This window comes from Marmota marmota, unplaced genomic scaffold, assembly GCF_001458135.2.
Source record: "Marmota marmota marmota unplaced genomic scaffold, marMar, whole genome shotgun sequence".
NCBI classification, from domain to species: Eukaryota; Metazoa; Chordata; class Mammalia; order Rodentia; family Sciuridae; genus Marmota; species Marmota marmota.
Genome location: NW_025999977.1, coordinates 39,797,829 through 39,823,999, shown reverse-complemented (window position 1 = coordinate 39,823,999; position 26,171 = coordinate 39,797,829). Strand labels below are relative to the sequence as shown.

Here is a 26,171-nt window from a genome sequence, read left to right as displayed (position 1 = left end):
CTTGTTCCCCACCTCCCTGGATTCAGTTCCTCTCCAGATTGCCATTAGTTTCTGTTTCTTTTACATCCCACAATGCCTCCCATAGCCGTTGTCTTTTTTCGCCTCCCTGTTAGAGCCTCTGCCTGGGACAGAGCTTTGGGAATGGGGGAAGATGAAGGCGCAGGTATTGTCACCCGCCTGTGCGTTGTAGGAAGGGAGCACCGTGTACTTTTTCTGAAAAGTGCTGCCTTTTTCCGTTTGAGGTAGTTGCCCCGGGAGAGCCTCATTTCTTCTGGGCACAAGGGGGAGTCATCTCTTTGTGGTCGAGGTCCAGAGGACCCTAGCCCTCACCCTGTGCTTGTGATTTGCTAGACCCCGGGACCCACGTCCTTTAAGCAGCAGAGGAGCACCAGGATCGTGGGAGCTAAGAAGTAAGTGAGGTTTTTCTGAGGTCTTTTTATAATTGTGTCGCCAGAGCTGACAATTGGATTGATGAAAATATCCTGTATCCGCACTGCCCAGTATCGTAGCCACCAGCCACGTATGACTTTTAAGCACTTGAGGTGTAACTAGTGCAACTAGCAAATGGATTTTAATTTTTATTACATTTTAATTAACCAAATTTAAATAGCCACCTGTAGCTAGTGGCTACTGAATTGGACAGTGCAGGTCTAAACCTAGTGTAGTGTAGTGGAGGAAAACAGCTTGCAAAAAAAAAAAAAAAACCAAAACCAAAAGAACAAATTATAATAAAACTAGAACATATGATTCAGTGGTAGTCCAGCATTTCTCCCCACATGAAATTCGTGCTCATAAATACATTGATGATCTTGGAAGGAAGAGAAAATATGGTTGGGGGAAATTCTTGTATTTTCAAACTATTTGGCTGCAAGGCTGGCTTATTATTTTGTATGCTGAATGTGCTAAGTTTTTCATAGTTAAAAGAAAAAAAATTGAGACTCTCATTAGATGGATTAATTCATTCAGATAACATTGACTAAATGTCTGCTTTTTTGCCAGCTGTGTATTTAGATATACAGAAATGGAAAACAAAAGTAGAAATCCAAAGAGGGGATTTGCAAAAAACCAACAAAATACGGTGTAATAACTAAATATTTTAAAGTGAGAATTTAATATAGCTGTTAGGAAAAGGGAGTGATAGTCTGAAAGGGAGCAATAACCACAATAGATCATCTGTAAGCATAGGCTTGAAAGTGGAGGAATGATGCAGTTAGCCAGGAGAAAGGATTTTTCTGAAGAGAGAACATTTGAATAGGTAAAAAGTAAATGGGATAGCAAGGTGTTCTATATGACTGGAATGGAGAATGGGGTGGAGTGGTCATTCAAAGAGGTTAGCCAGATCATGAAAGGTCTTTTTTTGGGGGGGGCGGGGGGAGGATACCCGTTATTGAACTCAGGGGTGCTTGACCACTGAGCCACATCCCCAGTCCTATTTTGTATTTTATTTAGAAACAGGGTCTTACTGAGTTGCTTAGCGCAGGCTTTTGCTGAGTCTGGCTTTGAACTCGAGATCCTCCTGCCTCAGCCTCCCGAGCCCAGCTTGAAAACAAGCCTTTTTTAACAGCATGCTCAGGTGTTGGACTTTTATCCTGGAAGGGAAAGGTCACTCTGGTAACTTTATGTAAGATGGATTAGGAAGTGTGTTGGAAAACTGGTTCAGAGGCTATTTTAAGAACAAAAGAGAGGAATGAAGAATATGTGGGGAACAATACATAGGAAATATACATGATGATATAGGCTAGAGCTAATCAAAAGAAAGACAGGATGTCTGTGGGTTTCTGGCACTGGCAAACAGCTGAAGGTTGGAGTAATTCACTGAACTGGGAATTTCTGAATGAGGAGCAACATTTGGAACAAACATAAATGGATATGGACCTCAGGTGAAGGGCTGGTCTGAAATGAAAAATTGAGAATTATTCGCTATAAAAATTAACTGAAAACATATTTTCTTCTACAAAATGAGTATTTATGATATCTTCTAGGGAATGTGTTTAAAGCAATATTTCTCAATGTGTACCTTGGTTCACCCAGGGATGATTCTTAAAAAGTATAAACATGGATGGGCTTCCATCCATTAATCAGAATCCAAATCATTGGGATTAGGGTGTGGGAATCTTTATTTAACTAGCTTCTTTAGAAATTGTGAATTTGAAGAAACAAAGGTGAGAAGAGACTAAAAAAGAGTAGAGGATGAAACCATGGAGAATATTAGCCTTTATTTTAATTTAATTTTTTTGGATTGAACCTAGGGGTGCTTAACCACTGAGCCACATCTCCAATCCTTTTTATTTTTTATTTTGAGACAGGGCCTTATTAAATTGCTGAAGCTGACTTTGAACTTGAGATCCTTCTGCCTTAGCCTCCCAAATTGCTGGAATTACAGAATTGCTGAGAATACAGGCATGCACCACCTGGCAAACCAGCCTTTATAAAGATTTTGTAGAATTAAAGAAGTCTGCACACTGGGTGCAGTGGCGCATGCCTGTAATTTCAGTGGCTCCGGAGGCTGAGGCAGGAGGATCATGAGTTCAAAGCCAGCCTCAGCAGAAGCGAGGTGCTAAGCAACTTAGTGAGACCTTGACTTTAGATAAAATACAAAAAATAGGGCCGGGGATGTGGCTCAGTGGTTGAGTGCCCCTGGGTTCAATCCCCCTGTACCAAAAATAAATAAATAAAAGTCTACAAAGAGTACTGGGATGAACTAAAATACTTTTTTTAGTGAAATCTAAATATTTACATGTAGAAGAATGAACTAGAAGGTCTTAAAAATTCTTATAGATCAGAAAAGGGTTGAAAATTGGCTTAACTTTTCATCTTTGTAATCAGAAGCAGAGACTTGCCACATTGGTGATAAATTATAAAATCACCATAATTATGATAGCCATTATATCATAACAAAGCTTTTTCTTGTTATGTTTATGGAAAGGGAAGTTTGAGATTAATCTGGTTTCAACAAATGGTCAAATGTTCTGAATTGATAGTATAAAATATTTAATGGTTTTTGTTGAGTCCTTTACAAACAAAAGACAGACTTAGAGACAGGGATTCCCTAGCCATCATGACTTAATCTCCAGTATATTAATCAAGTTGATCATATGATCAACTCTGGATCTTTTAATGTGTTCATGCTTATTCATGAGAAAAGATATATGTATTTCTGTGTCTTACACTAAGAAACTTGTATAGATGGGGCTGGGGATGTGGCTCAAGCGGTAGCGCGCTCACCTGGCATGCGTGTGGCCCTGGTTCGATCCTCAGCACCACATACAAACAAAGATGTTGTGTCCACCAAAAACTAAAAAATGAATGTTAAAACTCTCTCTCTCTAAAAAAAAAAAAAAAAAACTTGTATAGAGTTTCCTGAGAGTAGTCACATGGGACTTGGCTGTTAATGGCTGGTTGGTACAATCAAGTCTTTATTGAGTAGTGATTGATCCCAGTGTTTAGGATGGTGGGTTTCAGCCCTAAAGGACTGCCAATTTCCATTTGAAGTATAATTGATATAAAATAGACTGTACTTATTCAAAGTGTACACTGTGAGCTGGGGGAATATCTTGGTGGTAGAACATTTACCTAGTGTGTGGCAGACTCTAGGTCCAGTCCTTACAAATAAATAAATACTACCTTACAATCAGTTTGTTTATAAAATGCATCTCTGAAACCATCATTGTAATCAAGATAACAAACCTTTCTATCTAACCCCAAAGTTTTTTTTTTGTTGTTTCCCTTTGCAGTCCATTTCTTTCTCCTCTCCCATCCTTAGGCATTACAGTCCTATTTTCTGTTTATGTACAGTGGTTTACATATTCTAGAATTTTATAAAATGAAATCACAGTGATTCTCTCTCCCTCCCTCCCTCTCTCTCTCTCTCTCTCTTTCTTTTTTTCTTGTACCAGGAATTGAACCCAGGGTTGCTTAACCACTGAGCCACATCCCCAGCCTGTTTTTACTTTTTAATTTGAGACAGGGTCTCACTAAATTGCTGGGGGCCTTGCTAAGTTGCTGAGGCTGTCTGAACTTGAGATCCTTCTGCCTCAGCCTCCCAAATCACTGGGATTGTAGGCTTGCGTTGTTGTGCCCATCTCATATGGACAAATATTTCCATTTTACTTGATTAGTACATAAAATAGTATCTCCCATCCTAGGTTGACTGGATTATGTGGCAGAGTATGTTTATCTTTTTATGAAACTGCCTATGCAAAATAGTATCATTTACATTCATACCAGTAACATAAGAATTGATCCTTTTAATTTTAGCTAATTTAATAGTTGTATAGTGATGTGATTTTAATTTTTGCTTTTTATTCATTTAAAATGATGTTGAGCATCTTTTCATGTTCTTGTTGGTCATTTGTTTATCTTCTTTTGTAAAGTATGTACATCTTTTACCCATTTTTTAAAAATGGGGTTGTCTTTGTTTTAATATTTAAAAAAATCTATACTGAATATAATTCCTTTGTCTAATAAATATGTCTTGACAAACAAAATCTGGTTTGTTTTTCATTCTCTGAGTGATGTCATTTGAAGGACAAAAGTTTTAAAGTATCATTAAAAAATTGTTTCATTTGCCAGGCATGGTAGTATTCGCCTGTAATCCCAGCCACTCAGGAGGCTGAGGCAGGAGGATTGCAAGTTCTAGGCTAGCCTCAGCAACTTAGTGAGGCCCTGAGCAACTTAGTGAGACCTTATCTCAAAATAATAAGTAAAAAGGGTTGAGGATGTGTCTCAGTGGTTAAATGCCCCTGAGTTCAAGTCCCAGTACCAAAAAAAAAAAAAAAAAAAAAAAATTGTTCATTTATGTTTCTTGCTTTTTTATTCTCTTTAAGAAACCTTGCTTCCCCTAATTGCAGAGATTTTCTCCTATCTTCTAGAAGTTTTGTAGGTTTTTATACATAGGTCTTTGACCCATCTAGAGTTAATTTTTGTGTGTGGTGTGTGGTGAGGGTCAATGTCAATATTTTTACATTAGTATATTCAACAACTGTTGAAAAGACTTTCCTTATTGAATTGCTTTGATACCTTTATCAAAAATCACTTGAAGCCGGGCATGATGGTGTACACCTGTAATTCCAGCTTCTTGGGAGACTGAGGCAGTAGGATCACAAGTTTGAGTCCAACCTGGGCAACTTATCAAGAACCTCTTTCAAAAAAATTTTTTTAAAAAGGTCTAGCTACACCACACACATACATAAAAATTCAGTTGCATAGAGCTGGGGATTATAGTGCATTGGTAGAGTGCTTGCCTGGCATTTGAGAGGCCCTGGGATCAGTCTCCAGAACCTAAAAGAAAAAAAAAAAAATCAGTTGAACATGTATCTGTATAGGTCTGTTTCTGGATAGTTCTTATTCTGTTCTGTTAATGTTTAGAGTTAAGTCTTGAAATTAGATAAGGCAAGTCTTATCTCTTTTGGCATTTAAAAAAATAATTTTAGTTATTCTAGGTTTTTTACATTTTTATATAAATTCTAGAATCAAGTTGCCAGTATCTATAAAAAGAAACATGTTGAGTATTGATTGGTATTATATTGGATCTAGAGATTCATTTGAGGAAAATGCCATTTTAACATTTTTCTTATTTATGAGCATGAGGTACTTTGCCGTTCATTTAGGTTTTCTTAACACTCTTGGCAATGTGTTGTAGTTTTCATAGTAAAAGCCTTTGGATGTCTTTTGTTAGATTTGTTAGTATTTTATGTTATTGTAAATGGTATCATTTTTACGTCACTTTCTAGTTGCTTGTTGCTAATATATAATAATTGACTTTTTTTTTTCCTTTCCTTTTCTCCCCCTTTGTTACTGGGTATTGAACCCAGGAGCACTTTACCACGAAGCTATATCCCCAGCCCTTTTTGTTGTTGAGGGTCTTGCCTAGTTGCTGAGGCTGACTTTACATTTGTGATCCTCCTACCTCAGCCTCCTGAGTTGCTGGGATTACAGGCCTGTGCCACTGTGCCCCACTTAATAATTGACTATTGTATCTAGCTTTGTATCTTGCCACTTGGTAAATTCCCCCCCCCCCTTTTTTTTTTTTGTGGTGCTGGGTATTGAACCCAGGGCCCTGTGCATATGAGGCAAGCACTCTACCAGCTGAGATATGTCCCCAGCCCTGCTAAATCCCTTTATTAGTTCTAGTAATTTTTGCAGATTCCTGGTATTTTTCTTTGTAAACAGTCACATAATCTGAAAGTGTGGACAGTTTTACTTTCTTCCTTTTGATTTTTTTTTTCCTTTTTGTAACCTTATTACAGTGTGTTTCAACATGAAAGAATCTGATCCTTGAGGTTTTTTTTTTTTTTTTGGAGAATTGGACAATTTCAGTTTAATAGCTGTAGGACTATTCAGATTTCCAGTTCTTTTTTTTTTTTATGTCATTTTAATTTATTGGCAAAGAGTTATTCGAATTATTCTCAGTACTTTAATGTTCATATGATATGTGATGATAACCTCTTCAATTTCTGATATTACTTATGGTATCTTTTTTAAAAAATTTGATCAGTCTAGCTATAGGATTCTCAATTTTATGATCATTTCAAAGAACCAGATTTTCCCTATTGTCAGTTTCCATTGTCTAGACCATCGATTTTTCATCTTTCCTTCTTTGTTTTACTTTGCTCTTCTTAAGTTATCGTAAAGTTAAAACTTTAGTTATTAATTTTTAGTCTTTCTAATACAAGCAGTCAAAACTTAAGTTTCCTTCTAAGTACTTTAGTTTCAGCCACACTTTTTTTTTGTACCGGGGGCACTTTACCACTGAGCCACCCCAGCTCCCCAGCCCCCTCCCCTTTTTTTAAAAAAATTTTCAAATTATAGATGGACACAATATCTTTATTTTTTTGTGGTGCTGAGGATCAAACTCAGTGCCTCACATGTGCAACGCAAGCGCTCTGCCACTGAGCCCCAGCCCTCCCCAGCCCTTTTTTTACATTTTATTTAGTGACAGGCTCTTATTGAGTTGCTTAGTACCTTGCTGAATTGCTGAGGCTGGCTTTGAATCCTCCTGCCTCAGCCTCCTGAGCTGCTGGGATTATAGGCATGGGCATGCGCCACTGTGCCTGGCTCAGCCACACATGTATATAAATTTTTCTTGTTTCTCCAAATATTTTCACATTTCTCTTGCAATTTAATTTTTGACTTCTAAATTATTTAGGAGCAGATTATTTAATTTCCACATAGTTTTACTTTTTAAGTGTTTTTCTTTTTTTTTTTTTTTTCAGTAGTTTACTATTATTGGTTTCTGTTTTCATTTTGATGTGGTCAAAGAATGCAATGTTATTTTCATTCCTTTAATAAAAGTTTAAAGTTTATGGCCCAGCCTGTAATCTTTCGTGGTGTGAATGCACAATGCATTCACTTGAAAAGAATGCATATCCTGTATGTTGGATGTAGCATTCTATGAATGTTAGTAACTCAAACAAGGTGGCTACTAATGTAGTTTAGTTCATTTATGTGTTCACTGAATTTTTGTCAAAATTCTACCAGTTGCTGAGAGGAGAGATTAAAATTTCCTAAAATTGTGGAATGTCTATTTTCCCCTTTAATTCTGTCAGTTTTTGATTTGAGTACTTTGAGGCCCTATTATTAGGCACTTACAACAGGTAATTATGTCTTCCTGATAATTTGACATTTTTGTCATGAAGTGTCTATCTCTGGCAATCCTGTCTGTCTTGAAGTCTGTTTTATATGAAATCAAAATAGCTACTCCAACTTTCTTATGTTTGCTGATTATCTGGGATAGGTTTTTTAATTAATTTACTTTCAATCTGTCTATGTCTGTATTTAAAGTGTGCCTCTTGTAAGCAAATATATTAGTAGGGTCTGCCTTTTTATTGATTATTTCAATCTCTGATTTTTACCTGGAATGTTTAGACCATAAGCATTTAAATTAATATCGGTATATTTGGATTTAGGTCTGTTCATATATTATTTGTTCTCTTTCTTGTTTTTTTCCCTTTGTTGTTCTTTCAGAGTATTTGAGTGCTTAGTGTCCCATTTAAATGTATTTACCATAACTGGGTTTTTGTCTATGTCTCTTTGTATTTTTTTAAGTGGATCCTTTAGGATTTATAATATTCATATTTATCCTTTAACAGTCTATTTAGATTTTATATCTAACACTTTGCTTAATTGCAGAAACCTGGGCTGGGGGTGTGGCTCAAGCGGTAGTGCACTCGCCTGCCATGCGTGCAGCCCAGGTTCGATCCTCAGCACCACATACAAACAAAGATGTTGTGTCCGCCGAAAACTAAAAAAAATAATTATTAAAATTCTCTAAAAAAAAAAAAAAATTAAAAAAAAATTGTAGAAACCTTACAGCCATATAGATTCTTTTAATCTTTTGTCCACCTCCCATTATAGTATAGTTGTTTTATGTATTGTACCTACATACCATATATTGAAAAACTCTACAAGATAATGTTAAAATTTTGCTTTAAAATTTTAAAAATATTTACCCAGTGTTTACCATTTCTGTTGCTTCATTCTTGAAAATCCAAGTTTCTCTCTGGTATCATTTTTCTTCGGCTGGAATTTCTTCAGCTTTAGCATTTCTTAAATCTCTTAGTTTTTATTTATTTGAAGAAATATATATATATATATATATATTTTAGATAACTTCATTTTATTTGTTTATTCTTTCTTTTGTGTGATGCTGAGGATCAAACCCAGGGCCTCACATGTGCTAGGCAAGCATTCCACTGAGCCACAACCCCAACGCTGCCCCCCCACCCCCGAAATATTCGTAAGTGTATTTTCACTGAATGTAGAATTCTGAGTTGACAAATCTTTTCTCTCAGGATCTTACAGATTTATTTATCTATTTATTTATATTGGTTCTTTTTAGTTATACATTGCAATAGAATCCATTTTGACATAATTATAAAAGCATGGAATATATCTTGTTCTAATTCAGTCTCCTGTACCTCTCCTTTTCCTTCCCTCCCTCCACCCCCTGGGATCTTACAGATATTGTTGCATTGTCTTCTGGCCTCCTTGATTTCTGTTGAGAAATCCATAATGGTGTGAATCTCTGGTCCCTGTAATGTAAGATGTTGCTTTTCTGAAGCTGTTCTCTAGATTTATTTTCAATCTTTACTTTTAAATAATTTTGTTTGATTAAGATGTGTCTGTGTGTGTTTTCTTTGAGTTATCCCACTTAGTGTTTGTTGAGCTCCTCGAATCTTTTAAACTTATGTCTTTCATTAAATGTGGGAGGTTTTTTATCATTAGTTTTTCCAAATTATTTTTCTTTCTCCAAGGAGAAGAGAAGGTATCTCTTCTCCTTGAACCATAGCTACACTTAAGTTAGAACTTGGAGATTGATCCACAGGTTGTTGGGTCTGTTCTGTGAACTGTTTTTTTTTTTTGTTTGTTTGTTTTTTTCAATTTCCTTTTTCTCTTTGTTCTTCAGATTGGATCATTTCTATTGCTCTGTCTTCAAGTTCACAGACTCTTTCCTCAGTCATCCTCATTCTGCTACTGAACCCATGCAGTGAGTTTTTATTTCAGATATTGCATTTTTCAGTTCTGAAATCTCATTTGATTCTTTTTTATGCTTTCTGTTTGTTGATAATTCCTGCCTTGTCTTTCATTTCATGTGTATTTTCCTTTATAAGCAACTATAATAGCAGCTTGAAAGTATTTGACAGTTCTGGTATCTGTGATGATCTATTCCTTTGAGAATTACATTTTTCTGGTTTTTTGTGTTGCATGATTTTGGAACTTATCTTTAATATTGTGAATATTATTTATATAAACTTTGGATCCTATTGTAATCTTTTGTAGGAATCTTGCTGTTTTTCTTTTAGCAGGCAGCCTGTTTAGGTTCAAGCCCTAAGTTCTGCCTTACCTTCTGAGAGCAATGGTTAAAAATCTCAAGTTTTGTCCTTTACATTTTTGCTATGATGTAAATGGGGACTCATCTCATTCACAATAGCCCAAGAGTTAGTTTGAGATTTCTTCAGGTGTCTCAGATTGTCAGTTCTCTAGGCTTTTGCTGCATTGTTTTGGGTCACTTAGTTCAAATTTTATTTCGGTTTTCAGTCTTTACTAGACTGATTTTAATATGCCTCTCACATATCTTGCTAAGGTTAGGCTGTGATTTGTATGGCTTCAAATGCAAAATTATGGAATCGCCTTCTGTGCCTTTCTTCTCTCCAGAATTTTCCATACTCTTGCCAACAGGGACTCCTTTTCCTGATTATGTAACCAGAAAGTTGGGGTTTCTGTTGGAATTTAAGCTGCCCATACTGCTCTGCACATAGGCCCAGCATTGTTGCAGAGTCATGAAACAACTGGGAAACTCATTCCACATAGGTAACATCTCTCAGTTTTTACTCCCCTGCATAATCCACTGCTTTTGTTTAATATCAGAGTCCAAAGTTTATCAGTGTAATCAGCAGGAAGGATGGGCTGTAGTGAGCTTATGCTACCATACCAGAACCAGGACCACTCTATTGAATTTGTAATACGGGACCTCGCGCAGAGAACTGAAAATTGTTCTTCCCTACTCATAGGATACTGAAGCCATCTTCTTTTATGTTTATGCTGATTTCCATCCCCTTCCTCCCAAAGGAAACCATGTAAATAGGTGTCATGTTTGTCCTTAAATATTTATGAATCCTTTTAAAACTGGAAGAGCTGCTTTATATATGTATTTATTTTTAATTTACTGAGATGACATTGTAATAGATTCTGTTTCTTTTTTCATTCATCAGAGAATGCCTTTTAGTTAAATTCTGTGTGTAGAATTGGCTTATTGTATCTGACAACTACATAGTATTTCATAATTGGTATCTATCACATTTTATATATTTTCCTAAGGAAGGTCACCTGGGATAATTAACTTTCATTTTCTACTCTTACAAATGTAAGGTATGTGTGATTTTTTTTTTTCTCCTCCCCAAGATTGGGGATTTAACCCAGGGGTGCTTTACCACTGAGCTACTCCTTAGTACTTTTTTTCTTAATTTATTATTTTGAGAGAGTCTAAGTTGCTATGGGTCTCACTAAATTGCTGAGTCTGGCCTTAAATTTGCAATCCTCCTGCCTCAGCCTCTTGTCACTGGAATTACAGGCATGTGCCACCATGCCCTGCTTATTAATTTTTTAGAATATTTTTAAAATTTTTGATGGACCTTTATTTTATTTATTAATTTATTTATTTGTGGTGCTGATAATTGGACCCAGTGCCTCAAATATGCTAGGCAAGTGTTCTACACTGAGCTACAGCCCCAGCCCCTCAGTAATGCTTTTTAATTGATATACTCACTAGTCTTAGATTTAGGAATCTAGATCTAGCTTTTTATCAGGAGTCTCTAAACAGTGTAACTCAGGTAAGATAGCATTTTTTTCTTCAGCTGTAGAAGCTAAGCATTGTGTTGCCAAGTTAAGACAAGGCAGCTCTCATTATGGTTTATAGAGGAGACTGAGCAATAAGGAAGATGGATCAGATTAGTGTCTACAGACTGGTTTTTTCCCTTTCTATTCTCAGAGATATCCTTTAGTTACTGTCCCTCTAGCAGAGAGAGAGGGAAACTTGGACATATCTGGTTACTGATCTAGGGGATCTGAGAGTCACAGAATACCCAATTACATTGCTTAAAATTTCTTTTTCTTAGATAAATCCAGGAAAGAATTTCTTCCTTCTATTGCAAAATGGACTGCTTACTCTTTTTGATTATAATGAAGTATAATAATAATTATATATGTTGTGTTAGACTGATCAATGTAATTTTTAGATTACAATTTATAATTTTTTTAAAAAATTAGCCTTCTTTATATATATATTTTAGTTGTTGATAGACCTTTATTTTATTCATTCATCTATGTGCAGTGCCGAGAATCGAACCCAGTACCTCACACATGCCAGGCAAGTGTGCTACCACTGAATCACAGCCCCAGTCCCAAAATTAGCCTTCTTAATAAAATAAAATTAGCTGCCTTAGTTTTTTGCACAAGTAACCGACTTGATTATCTTTCTATGATAAAATAATTAATAAGGGTTTTACTCCAGACCCTCGTTGGTACATGATTTTTGTGTTGTGTTAGTAGCAGGACCCAGTGCTCCATAAAGGATAATAGTTTCCAGTACACTATCCCTCACGATGACTCCTTAAGCGGCTCATCATCTGCCTCTTCATGTGAACCAGTGAGTGATTTTCCAGCATCCTTCCGAAAATCTACCTACTGGATGAAAATGAGGAGAATCAAACCAGCTGGAACGTCTCGTACTGAAGGTATCAGAATTAATGTCTGTTTCCAAAGGCAGTGTGCTCTGAAGTTATATTTTGAGATAGTTGCTATAAGTGATTCTTTTTTTTTTTTTTTTAGTTAGGCACAATACCTTTATTTTGTTTATTTTTATGTTGTGCAGGGGATTGAACCCAGTGCCTCACACATGCTAGGCAAGCGCTCTACCACTGAGCCACAACCCCTGCCCTATAAGTGATTTTTAAAGTATTAAATGCCACAGACGTTTAACCTCATTAGTGATTAAAAGATTTTAACGTGGTAGGCTATTGTGTACTGTTAGCTTCATGAATTGTCTAATAGAGTAAAATACTGCTGACTCTTACTCTTCTAGTTTAAACTTCAAATCAGCCTTCTTCTCTATGGGATTTGAACTTCTTTCCTGTGTTCTGGTTTGCTCTTTTTTTGCGGATGTAAGGGCTGGATAAAGAGTCATGGTAGTATATTCTAGAGAGTCACAGTCACAAGTGACTGGTAGTAGCTCTCTATCTTGAACAGTTCTTCTACTTCAGTGATAGCCTCAAATCAAGAAACAAAATATTTCCTGAAGACTTTTTTTACTCTTAGGGTAGAATTGATGATTCCAGAGTGGAGGGTCAGTCAGTTAATTAGAAATTACACCAGCTTTCCTAAAGATACCACAACACTTCTTTGAGGCCTGCATTCACTAGTGATCTTTCTCTTTCATAGTCTTGTGAATGATGTCTTGAAGACAGGCCCAGAAGTTCATTTACAAATTGTACTGAGTTGGTGTTTTGTTTTTGTGTGATATTTCAGGGTCAGGTGGAGCATCAGCAAAAGGAAAAAGGAAACCCAAACAGGAAGAAGATGAAGATTATGGTGAATTTCCTCAGAAAAAGCATAAGCTTTATGGTAAGGGGTTCATTTTGCTACTTTTTCTTTGGGTCACTAGGCTTTATTCTTCGAGGATAAAAGAGAATGAGACTTTGGGGGCTGGGGTTGTGGCTCAGTGGTAGAGTGCTTGCCTAGTATGTGTGAGGCACTGGTTTGATTCTCAACACCACATTATAAATAAGTAAATAAAACAAAGGTCCATCAACAACTAAAACAAAAAGAGGGAGGTTTGGGCCTTTGTTGTCTTTAGGACCCTTTGAATTTGGGGGTGGGAGTAGCCTCATCCTTACTTTTGTGACTTAAAGGAGGCAGGCAGTTGAATGAGTGGGGTTTTGTGTCCAGGTGAAGGGGAGGGAAGAGATTTTGGTGTTAGGGAGGGGTTAGTAAAGGTAACATGTTGAACTCCATGTCTCCATCTTATGTCAGGGAGGAAGCAACGGCCTAAAACTCAGCCTAATCCCAAATCCCAGGCTCGTCGTATTCGGAAGGAACCACCAGTTTATGCAGCAGGTATGCTTTCTTTTGGAAGCTTTGCGGGATGTAGTATAAACTCTGGTTTATTTTTGTTGTCCATGAGGAGTGATGTACTCAAGCATTTCTTAAGGAGGCATTCGTTAAGTGTCTGTTTTGGAAAAAGATAACTTTTAGAAGTTATATACAGGAAGAATCTGTATATAATAGCCAGGAAGGGGAAAAACCATTTTATGACACTTTTCCTAAATTGTGAAATTATGATTTTTGTTTCTTGAGAATACTGCAGATCACAAAGTGTCATTTTTCTCTCCTTTGTAGGCAGTTTGGAAGAACAATGGTACTTAGAAATCGTGGATAAAGGCAGTGTTTCCTGTCCTACCTGCCAGGCAGTGGGGAGGAAGACCATAGAGGGTTTAAAGAAACACATGGAAAACTGCAAACAGGTTAGATATCTTGTGGCATTTCATAATGGTTAGGACTTTTTACCCAAAATTTAGACCTGGTACTGTGTATAATATGTTGAATACAGAGGGTTAGGGGGAAGCGTTGTGTGGCAGAGAGAATGTAGACTTTGCACTTGACAGACTTTGAATCCTCACTTAGTTATTTGTTAGTTGTGGCATTTAGCTTTTTATATGTGGACTTTAGTTTCCTCTTTTGTAGAATGGAGAAAAAATAACTACTGTGGGTATTCCATGTGTGGATAAGAAAGAAGTAATGCATGCTAAGTGTTTAGCCCACTGCATAGCAATTTGTGGTATTCTGTTTCTCTGTTGAACAGTGGGGTACTGAGTACTATGTTTTTCTTTTAGGAAATGTTTACTTGCCATCATTGTGGGAAACAACTTCGTTCACTGGCAGGGATGAAGTATCATGTCATGGCGAATCATAATAGTTTGGTAAGAGTGTCTTCTCTGTGAGCTCATGTGGTGTGTGGATATCTTTTATTAGGTGAGTGTACATATCTCAGTGCAGGTGATTGAGGTTCTGGGACCTCATAGGTGTCTAAGAAGACTCTATTCAAGATTTATGCACAATGAAACCATGGAGGTAGACCGTAGATACTTGTGTGGGTAGGTTATCCCCAAAGGCTCATATCCTGGGAGGAAGAGGCTCAGACTCTTATTTATATTCTCTTTACTTCCTTTGTCTGTCTAGAAGATGGAGAAAGCTAGATCTTGGAGAAAACCAGAATATTAGCTTAGCTGCTAGTCCAGTTCTTCATTTTCTGTGTTTCTTTTGCTGTCTGGCATTTCCATGAATCATCTACTTATTTGCTTCTCTTGATTTCTAGCCCATTTTGAAGGCTGGAGATGAAATAGATGAACCAAGTGAGAGGGAACGGCTTCGAACAGTCCTAAAGAGACTGGGAAAGCTCAGGTGCATGCGTGAGGTAAGAGCTCAAGGACAGCAACTCGTCCCTGGAGTCCCAGGTCATTGTCTTTCTTTTGTTGTTCTCCATTTCTCCTTCTTTTCCTTTATGGACTTCCTAGTTCTTACAGCATATGATGGCCCCTGCTTCTCTAGGTCTCTTGAATTCATTTATAGTTCTTTATTTTCTTTCTCATCCCCCAAAGTGCCTTCCTCTTTGTTTAGAGGGATTTCTTTACCAACTTTTTTTTTTTTTTTTTTTTTGGTGTGATGAAGTAACCTCACTGTGATGAACAACTTTAATGTTGCTGGCTGTTTGATATTGGGGTGGGGTTGGATCACAGACCAAGCAGGAAACTATGATACAAAGTAGGTGCCTGGTTATAATTCAGCAAATGCCAACTGTATTAGTCAGTTTTTTACTGCTGTGACTAAAAGACCTGACAAGAACAATTTTAGAGGAAGAAAAGTTTATTTGGGGCTCACCATTTCAGAGGTCTCAGTCCATTCCTTGGGGCTCAATTAAGGCATGGTGAGTGTGGTGAAGGAAGGTAGCTCACATGATGATAAGGAAGCACAGGGAGACTCCACTTGCCAGATACAAATGTATACCCCAAGTGCATATCCCTAATGACTGTTCTCCTCCAGGCATACCCTATCTGCCTTCAGTTCCCACTCAGTTAATTCCATCAGGGGATTCACTGGTGGGGTTAAGGCTCTTATAATCTAATCGTTTCTCCTCTAAACCTTCTTGCAATGTTTTACACGTGAGCTTTTGGGGGCACACCCAAATTACAACACTAAATAAACTGATTGAATATCATGGCTCACAGATAGGACATCCAGGGAAAAGGAAGGATTGTACCAAGGGGAAATGTTGGAGAAAGTCTTATAATATCACAGTGTTTTTTTGTATTTTCTGGTGGTGAATGGTTTATAGCTTTTTATAAATTTAGGGATCATGTCAAAAGATGTAAGATTCTAGCTGGGTGGGACGGCATGGCAATTGCCTGTAATCCCAGTAGCTTGGTAGGCTGAGGTAGGAGGATCACAAGTTCAAAGCCAGCCTCAGCAACTTAGCAAGGTCCTAAGCAACTTAGTAAGACTGTGTCTCAAAATAAAAAATATAAAGATCTGGGGACGTGACTCAGTGGTTAAGCACCCCTGGGTTCAATCCCTGGTACCAAAAAAACCCAAGATTTTAGATTCTAATGTGGGTCTGTTTCCTGTGTTCAGAGTTGCTCCAGTACCTTCACCAGCATTATGGGATATCTATACCATGTTAGAAAATGTGGCAAAGGGGCTGCAGAGCTGGAGAAGATGACCCTGAAGTGTCACCACTGTGGAAAACCATATAGATCGAAGGCTGGACTTGCGTATCACCTGAGGTCAGAGCATGGGCCTGTGAGTATTGACTCCTCTCTAGACCCTTTTTTGGGGTTGTACTTGGTGGTGTGTACCCCTGCCTCTTTCTGTATATCTTGGTTTGTCCTTTTGTGTCAACTTTAATCTTTGAATGCTTTTGTTTTCTCTTTCTAATTCTTTTTCTCATTCTTATTTCTGACATTGGGACATTATTAGGTTAGGGAAATGAAAATTCAAAGTATAGTCCAGAGCTGGAGATGTTGCTCAGTGGTAGAGTACTAGCCTACCATGTACAAGGCCCTGAATTCTACCCTGGTACCACAGAAAACAAAACAAACCAAAAAAACTAAAGTATATTTAAGGAAGAAGTGAATGTTTTTTATTTTTCCTTGGTACTGGAAATTGAATCCAGGGGGCTTTTTCTATTGACCTGTAGTCTCCTGCCCTTTTTATTTATCTATTTATTTTGAGGTAGGGTCTCATTAAGTTGTGGAAGCTGGCCTGGAACTTATAATCCTTCTGTCTCCCAAGTAGGTGAAATTACAGGGATGCACCACCGCATCCAACTTTATTGTTGCATCTTTTAAACTAAAAGCATTCCCCTTTAGTTGGAAATTTTTTTGGACTCTGTCCAGCTTGTCTCTATTCTAATTTTTGTTTTGTGTAAATGTGTGTTGACATTTTTCCCCAGATTACATTTCCAAGCTTCCCTGTTGTGTGTTTTTGAGAGTCAGGTTTATTAAGATATAATTTACATATGGAATATTTGCCCTTTTTTTTTTTTTTTTTTTTTTGGTGATGCTGGGGATTGAACCCAGGGCCTTGTGCATAGGAGACAAGCACTCTACCAGTTGAGTTGTATCCCCAGCCCAATATTTGCCTTTTTAAATGTACATTTAGGAGTTTTGGCACCTGCATTCATGTAACCACCACTGAACTACACGTCCAGTGTAGTTTTTTGGTACTGGGGATTGAACCAGGGTGCTGAGTCATATCCCCAACCCTTTTTATTTTTTATTTTGAGACAAGGTCATACTAATTTGCTTAGGGCCTTGCTAAATTGCTGAGCCTGGCCTAAAACTTGTGATCCTCCTGCGTTAGCCTTTTGAGCCATGGGATTACAGATATATACCATGACTCCCAGCAGCCCTTTATTTTTCATTTTGAGAAAGGATCTCAATAGTTGTCAAGGCTGGCCTCAAACTTGGAATCCTCCTGCCTCAGCCTCCCGAAGTCACTGGGATTGTATGCATGTGCCACAGTACTTGGAGATAGTTTGTGTTTAGTGAAGTGTCTGTTCAAACCCTTTGATCATTTTTTGGGCAGATTTTGGGGGATTTTTAAATTGTTTTATTAAGTTGTAAGTATATTTAGTTATTCATATATTCTGAATTCAAGTCCCATCAGATATATCATATTTTACAAGTTTTTCAAATAACAGAATTTTACATTTCAATAAAGTTCAATTCATACTTTTTTTGTTTTTGTGGGTTTTGTATTTGTTTATCTAGAAAATCTTTTCTTTTTCTAATTTGTAATTTTCTGCTGTTGCTGTAATTCACCACAAACTTAGTGGCTTCCAACAACACAAATGTTTTACATTAGTTCTTTAATTATTACTATTATTATTTTTGGCATTGGACATTGAACCCCGGGGCGCTTAACCACTGAGTCACATTGTCAGCCCTTTTTTTTATATTTTGTTTAGAGACAGGGTCTCGCTAAGTTGCTGAGTCTAGCTTTGAACTTGCAATCCTTCTACCTCAGCCTCCCAAGCCATTGGGATTACAGGCATGCACCACCATGCCTGGGTCCCCTGCCTCTTCTGCTGTATCTCTCCTACTTAAAATCAACTGATTATGGACTTGAATCACATTTATATAGAATTCCCTCTTATCATCACCTAGATTAGTTTGATTGATTTATGACATTAGCCTAGCCAAATTGACACTTTATAATCACAAAAATTGTTTCCCACAGTTTCTTCTAGAATTTTTATAATTTAATATTTTACAGTTAGAACTGTGGTCGTTTTGAGATAATTTTTGTATATAGTGTGAGGTATGGGTTGAAGTTCATTTCTTTGTATATGAATGTGTCTTGATTTTTGACCACTTTTACTTAATACAACAGAATAGATTTATTTTATCCTGATAAGAAACTTTTTTACCAGTAAAGTATGCTCTAATCTGGTGGGCTCAATGTTAGTGGTAAAGTTAGTAAATAGCTCTTTTGCTACTTAAGGCAGAATGGACAATTTTTAATTGCTGGCCTGTGTTTTGTGTGTCTCATTCTTGCAGATTTCCTTCTTTCCAGAGTCGGGACAGCCAGAGTGCTTAAAAGATATGAGCCTGGAGTCAAAAAGTGGGGGGCGAGTTCAGAGGCGTTCTGCCAAGATAGCTGTATACCACTTGCAGGAGCTGGCCTCTGCTGAACTGGCCAAGGAGTGGCCTAAGAGGAAGGTGCTTCAGGACCTGGTACCTGATGATCGAAAGGTGTGGTAGAGACTTGTATTAATTTTGGAAACATTATGTTTAATATTGTGTTTACTGTATAGAGAAAATCCAGTGTACTTAAGTTCATGATAAGCAACATTTAGCTTCTTTACCCCTGGAGTTGGAGTATATCTGATTCAGCTTAAGTGTTTGGGGTCAGGTAAGGCTTAGCATAATAGTCTGTTTCTGAAGTTTCTCAAGTAGCCCTCTTAATTTTGTATTACTTCCAGAGAGAACCTGAATTCTCGGATTAGATTTTTGCTTAATCTTTGTCTAGTATGTTTCTGGTTTGTTAGTTCAGATGTAGTAGTTTATGTTTAGTTTAGGTAAGTGGTTTCAATTTGGTTTTGTAGCACTAGAACTCCCTGCCCACCAAATAAAAGTTTATGCAAAATACCAGTATATAAGCCGGGTGCAGTGGTGCACACCTGTAATCCCAGAGATTTGATAAACTGAGACAGGAAGATCATAAGTTCAAGGTCAGACTCAGCAATTTAGTGAGGCCCAAAAGCAACTTAGTGATACCTTGTTTCAAAATAAAAAATAAAAGTGTTGGGGATATGGATCAATGGTAAAGAACCTCTGGGTTCAATCTCAGTACCCCCATCCCCTGTCCCCCCAAAAAAAGAAAGAAAGAAAAACCACCAAAGCAGTCCATAAAATAACTTAAAAGCAGATCTGCTCTGGATAAACTGAGGGTCATGAGCCCAAAATTTATCTATTTGGCCTTCCCTTTTATACTTTCATTATTCCCCTACCTGACCCCTAATATCCTTTTGAAGGATGCTAACCTGTTTGAAAGTCATTGGATTAGAGTAGACCTTAGAAGAAGGAGCATCAGTCAAGAGGAGACAGAGGCCATAGACTCTGGGATCATCAGGGAACAGTTTGAGGGCATGTACAATATACAGTTAAGGTCTTGTTACTCTCCAGAGTATCATGAACAGTTTATATTTGGCCTAGGACATTGACTTATGTGATAGGAATGTTATGTCTTAGAAGAAATAAAGTCAAATCCTAGAATCTAACACACCTCTGTTTTGGTCAAAAAACCAGTCCTGTCCAAGGAATTGGATCTTGTTTTTAATATCAGAGCATCCTTTTTTGTTTCAAACTTACTTCTTTATTTTTTTTCCTCTTGCTACAGGCTATCTAAATTCAGTTTAAATGTGAACTTTGCACAGTGATGTGTATCTTGTGATATTACAGTCAAGTTTCACTGAACCTGGTATGTGGTAGGGAATTTGAAATAAATATTTAATTCATTGATAAGATTTAATAGTCTTATTTAGCAGATACTCTCCTAAAATCACAAAACAGTTTTATATTTTTGACAGTTATGGGTAAAGGGCATTATTTTATTTTATAGCATAAAATTTAATTTTGAATAGATAATATATATTCTATTGGTTCAAAAATTAAAATGATGATAAACATTGAGCTATACCACTCTCACCCTCTTCTTGTTATGATTACTTCTTCTGATTGGCTTCTTGTGAATATTTCTAGTGTTTCTAAATATACATGTAAGCAATATGTATTTTCTCAAAAAAATTATTTTTTGGTACCACAGATTGAACTAGGGGCACTTAACCACTGAACCACATCCCCAGCTCTTTTTTTCTTTTGAGACAGGGTCTTGCTAAGTTGCTGAGGCTGACCTTGACCTCTTTAAGTTGTCTCAGCCTCCAAGTTGCTGGGAATACAGGCGTGTGTCACCACACCCTGCTCAAAAGTTTTTAGTTTTGAAATAATTTTTAGATCTATAGACCAGTTTCATAGTATAGAGTTCCCATGCACTCTTTTTTTTCATTATTATTTTTTAGTTTTAGGTGGATAACAATCTTTATTTTATTTTTATGTGGTGCTGAGTATTGAACCCAGTGCCTCATGCATGCTAGGCGAGCACTCTACCACTGAGCCACAACCCCAGCCCCCCCCTCACCCAAATGCACTCTTTACCCAGCTTCCCCTAATGCCAACACCTTAAATGGCTATGCCACAGTATCCCACATTTTATTTAGTTATTATATCACCTTAGTTTTCTTCAATTTATGGTTTCCCTCTTTGTCTCTATGTCCTTGATGCTTTTAAAGAAGACTGACTGGCTGTTTTATAGAATGTTTCCCCACTATGGATTTGTATGCTGATTTTGAAAGATCAGCTTGAGGATTATATTTTTGGCTACAATACCACCCAGGCAATATTGGCCTTCTTCATGCATCATTTCAGAAGGTACATGATATTGATATGTCCTTTTTTTGGTTCAGGGATTAAACCCAGGATCTCATAACCACTGAGCCATATTGCCATCCCTATTTTTTAGGTTTTATTTTGAGACAGGGTCTCGCAAGTCTGTAGGGCCTCAATAAGTTGCTGAGGTTGGTCTCGAACTTGCAATCCCCCTGCCTCAGCATCCTGATATGTCTTTTTATTGACAATAGTAACTAATCAATTGGGTGAGGTGTGTTTTTCAGATATCTCCAGGGTTAAATTAAATAATCTTCTCCTTAATTAGTGGCTATTTTGTGGGGAGATTGAGAATATGAAAATAACCTGTATCTTATCATACTGCCCACTTATTAGTTTATACTAATGATTTTTGCCTGTAACAAGTATTATTATAGTATTTACCTAATGAAGATTTTTTTTTGTTTCCATAATTTCTTCTACAATTATTAATTAAAATTTATATCATTATAGTCTTCATTCATTATCTCTGGGGGATTGATTCTGGAACCTCTCAGTTACCAAAATCCTTGAATGCTTAAGCCCCTTACATCAGGTGGCATAATATTTGCATAGAACCTATGTACTTCATCCTATATACTCTATTTACTTATTTGTTTTTTAATTATTTTGGTGCTGGTATTGAGCCCAGGGGCACTTAACCACTGAGCCACATCCACAGCCCTTTTTAATTTTTATTTTGAGACAGGGTCTCATAAAGTTGCTAATACCCTGGGTAAATTGCTGAGGCTGGCCTCAAACTTGACATCCTTCTGCTTCAGCCTCCTGTAAGCCCCCTTGCTGGGATTACAGGCATACACTACCTCACCCAGCCTCCTATAACTTTAAATCATCTCTAGACTAGTTATAATACCCAATACGGTGTAAGTGCTGTGTAAATAGTTGCTATAGTATGTTGTTTAGGGAATATTGACTAGAAAAATGTCTGTACATGTTCAGTACAGATGAAATATTTTTCTGAATATTTTTAATCCATAGTTAATCGATTCAGCACATGCAGAAGCTAAGGATGTGGGGGTGCCAGCAATATACTCATAGATACTTAATTTATTATTTTGTATAATTCAATGTATTATTTATTTTGCCGCTCAAATCGTCCCAGATTTAGGTACTTTTGAAAGATATTTCAAGAGGGCTCCTGTGTCTCTTTGACATTCCCCTATCATTTTTTTGAACAGTTTTAAACTTTTTATACTATGCTCAGCTTGCATTTTTCCTGCCCCACATCTGGAATCAACCATTTTCCAAGGAACACTCCTTCCTTTTTAGAGATTATGTTTATAAACTAAGACTTTAGTGTTAGGTGTGCTCTTTCCTACTGGGCTTTCATTGTTTCTGGGCTTTCTTGGTACCTAGAGCTAAAAGGTATATATGTTTGTATATTTGTGTATGCACAGAAAATCCATGTTTATTTCTATGCCTATCTGTATGTATATTAAAAGTCATAATACCTTTAATTCCAGTCAACACCTCAAATTTCATTCTAGTTTTCCTCTTCCTTATTTGTTACTCCTTTGTCCAAAAGGAGTTTTTATGAGATGGATGATCATATGTCTATATTTCCCTCTTTTTTTTTTTGCACTCTGCTCAGATCTGACTCTTGTTATGTCCAGTATCATTACACATTTTCTCAAATCTAGTATGACATCCAGTAGTTTCAGAATTGCTGACACATTCCCCTGTAGAGTAAAAGAATTACTGGAGAATGTTTACATGCAGTTATTTCACCCTTAGCCTTATAAAATATATAGTAAAAGTACAGTTTTCCAAATTTACTTAGCTTGATTTTTTTTCTTCCTCACCCCCTTCATTATGCTACTCATTTGTAATAGGTTCATGTTTTATTCTATTATATTTGCGTTCTCCCACTTTTCCCCCTCTTCCTCAATTTAAATCATTTATTTTTGAAGGTTTGTGTAATATTACCATATTTCTAAGTCAGACTTAAAAAAGATATACTTCAAGGAGAGTCACTACTCCTTCCTCCAACTATTCCATTTCCATTTTCCTTTTCTTTCTGTCTGTTCCCACCTACCTTCAAAGATAACCAAACCCATTAGTTTCTGCTTATTCTTTCTAAGCATTTTAATGAGATGGATGATCATAAGTCTATATTTCCCTCTTTTTATTTTTCTGTGTCTCTTTGACATTCCCCTATCATTTTTTTGAACAGTTTTAAACTTTTACACTTTTTACACTATGCACACTATGCTCAGCTTGCATACCTACTCTGTGCTCTGTTTTTTTTTTTGCACTCTGTTCTATTTCACTCTATAATATATTCCTAGAAATCACTCCATGTGTATTCACAGAGATTGTCCTCATTTTCTATTCTTTATTTCTTTTTTAGTTGTAGTTGGACACAATACTTTTATTTATTTTTATGTGGTGCTGAGATCTAACCCAGGGCCTCGCATGTGCTAGGTGAGTGCTCTATTGCTGAGCCATACCCCAGCCCCTCATTGTCTATTTTTAAGTGCTACTTAGTACATAATTTTTATAACTAAGGTCGTTTATTGTATAAAAGTAATAGTTATATAAGTATTCCCCTTTCACCATAAAAGAATTTTAGATGGGCTCATTTGTACTAGCTGCTGAGGAGAATAAATGCTTATAAATAATACCCACTCTATGCTCTGATTTAGCTTTACCAGGGCCTCTTTCAGCTACCTTCTTTCCCCCATTACCTCTCTGGGCTTTGATTTGCTTTTCTCAGAGTTCCAGTTCCTTTTAAGATACTTTATTGTTGAATCATGGAGACTGCTTGCCAGAAGTAAAGCTCTTACCCAGGTGGACTGTGCAGGAACTGTCTCTGCAGGTGCTGTCTCTGAAAGCTCCACTTGCAGTTGTTGTACATGTAACTCATGTCAAAGTATGTGAAAGGAGGTCTAGAAATTATTCTGCTTTTGCAGATAAGCAAAGATTACATGTTATGTTTTCTGGTTTCTTTGCATCTTTTAGATTGAACTTCAGTTGTTTTGTTTTAGAATTTAAAAAATATCAAAATTTAGCATGTTATAATTGAAGAATAGAAATACAGATTAAGGGCTGGGGCTGTGGCTCAGTGGTAGAGTGCTCGCCTGGCATGTGTGAGGCACTGAGTTTGATCCTCAGCACCACATAAAAATAAAATAAAATATTGTGCCCACCTATAACTAATAAAAAAAGAAAGGAAATACAGATTAACAGAGGAAAACATTAAAATCATCCCAAATTTGATTACCCAGAGAATACTACTGTTAACATTTAAAAGTTTATGGCTTCTTTTTATCATCTACATATATTTCTGTTGAAAGACTATATGAATACATCTTTATAGTCCTGTCTCTTTTTTCCCTTCTTTTTCGAGGTACTGGGGATTGAACCTAGGGGTGCTCTATCATTGAACTACATCCCTAGCCCTTTTTATTTTTTGAGATGGTGTCTAATAAAGTAGCCTAGGCTGGCCTGGAACTTGGGATCCTTCTGCCTCATCCTCTTAAGTAGCTGGGATTATAGGTGTGCACCACTGTGTTCAGCTCCTTGTGCGTGCGCTCTCTATCGCTCCTCCTCCCTTTGTCGTCCTCCCTCAAATATTTTATTTCTATGTATATGCTCTGCAGCTTTAAAAAAAAAAAAAGAACAGAAAAATGTTTTAACAACAATGAAGCTTTATATCCAAAAGTTTTCTAAGCCTAAATAAAGCCACTTATATTTGTCAGTTTGGGGAACTTTAGAGGGTCTTACATCTTAGATGTTTTTCTGTATGAAGATAAACGTGGATTACTGAAATATATAACCTAAAGAGGTGGGTGTGAAGCTTTTGGGATATTTTCATTGGGAGTTGCAGTCCTGCAATAAAATGTTTCTTATCTTCTAGTTAAAATATACTCGCCCTGGGCTACCTACCTTCAGCCAGGAAGTACTACACAAATGGAAGACAGATATCAAGAAGTATCATCGTATTCAGTGTCCTAACCAGGTAGTTCTTTCTCTTTCATTAATTCAGTAAATGTTTCTGAAGCGTCTGCTCTTGTTTTCAATTATTTATTCCTTCATAACAAAGCCCTTGAACTGTAGTGGCTTAAAATAACAGTTATTTTTATTTCTTCACAATTCTGTAAATGAATAATTCTTGTCAGATGAGCAGGCCAGTGCTTGGACTGGAATGTCCCAGATGGCTTCTTTGCAGTTGCATTCAGCTGGGAACCTGGCCTTCCATCTGGCCTCTCTTTTTAGCAGGATAGTGGGACTACCAGCAGGGTACACAATGACTATTCTAAGAACAGGAAAGCAGAAGCTGCATATCTCTGAATGCCTCACTTTAAATTTTCACAGCATTACTTTCATGGCATTGTATTGGTCAAAAACATCACAGGGCCAACCCAGACTCAGAGGGAGGGTAAATAGACTGCACTTCTTGATGACAAGAGGGGCAGAGATTTTTTAGCCATCTTTAAGATTGTAATCACAACTATATAAGCAATACTTAGAAAGAAATAAATAAAAGGAGTAGGAGACACATTTGCACTACATAAAAAGGATTTTTAAAAAATCTAAACATGGAATTTTCTGTATTTCTGTTAAGTATCACAGAAAATACTAGGAAAAGAAATGGATTAAACTTTCCTGAACAATTTATTGACTTTCTTTTCTTTTTCCCTTTTTTTGGATCCACCTGTAGTCTTGGAGATCATATCCAGGGCTTCATGCATGCTAGTCAAGTGTTCTTCCACTGCACTATAGGCATTCCTTGTTTTCCTTCATGCTTTTGTGACTCACATGTGGATTCATTTTGTGTTTGTTTTGGGGCACTGTATATTGATCTTCTAAATGTACAGTTGATCGTATAAATGGCCAGATTGCTAAGAGAAGGATGTTTTTGGTGTAGCCTTCACCTTATTCTTTTCTTTTTCAGGGTTGTGAGGCTGTCTACAGTAGTGTATCTGGCCTTAAAGCTCACCTGGGCTCTTGTACATTGGTTTGTATTTTTTAAAATTAATATTTTAATATATCCTTTAAAATAGTCTGACATGGAAGAGAACTCAGTTTAGGTGAACAGCTAGTCATCCTGTTTACTGTTATCTTCAGAGGCTGCTTTAAAGGCTTCTGTGTTGCAAAGATTCTTGGTCTCAT

General features: G+C 36.9%; 1 protein-coding gene across 7 annotated transcripts in view; it reads left to right on the top strand.

Annotated features, from left to right (window-relative positions):
* Window positions 1–26,171, top strand: part of Znf512 (zinc finger protein 512) — a 32,219-nt gene that overhangs the window by 329 nt on the left and 5,719 nt on the right. The window contains exons 2-14 of one of the 7 annotated variants that reach the window (XM_048804624.1): window positions 352–410; window positions 9,407–9,487; window positions 11,831–11,866; window positions 12,049–12,233; window positions 13,024–13,119; window positions 13,528–13,611; window positions 13,894–14,018; window positions 14,388–14,474; window positions 14,870–14,968; window positions 16,183–16,350; window positions 18,612–18,806; window positions 24,916–25,017; window positions 25,954–26,016. In XM_048804624.1, the coding sequence (XP_048660581.1) occupies window positions 352–410; window positions 9,407–9,487; window positions 11,831–11,866; window positions 12,049–12,233; window positions 13,024–13,119; window positions 13,528–13,611; window positions 13,894–14,018; window positions 14,388–14,474; window positions 14,870–14,968; window positions 16,183–16,350; window positions 18,612–18,806; window positions 24,916–25,017; window positions 25,954–26,016 (1,380 nt within the window). Of the gene's footprint in view, window positions 1–351; window positions 411–9,406; window positions 9,488–10,290; window positions 10,312–11,830; window positions 11,867–12,045; window positions 12,234–13,023; window positions 13,120–13,527; window positions 13,612–13,893; window positions 14,019–14,387; window positions 14,475–14,869; window positions 14,969–16,182; window positions 16,351–18,611; window positions 18,807–24,915; window positions 25,018–25,953; window positions 26,017–26,171 lie in introns of those variants that run through there. The other 6 variants (XM_048804628.1, XM_048804627.1, XM_048804625.1 and 3 more) reach the window with 6 other exon arrangements.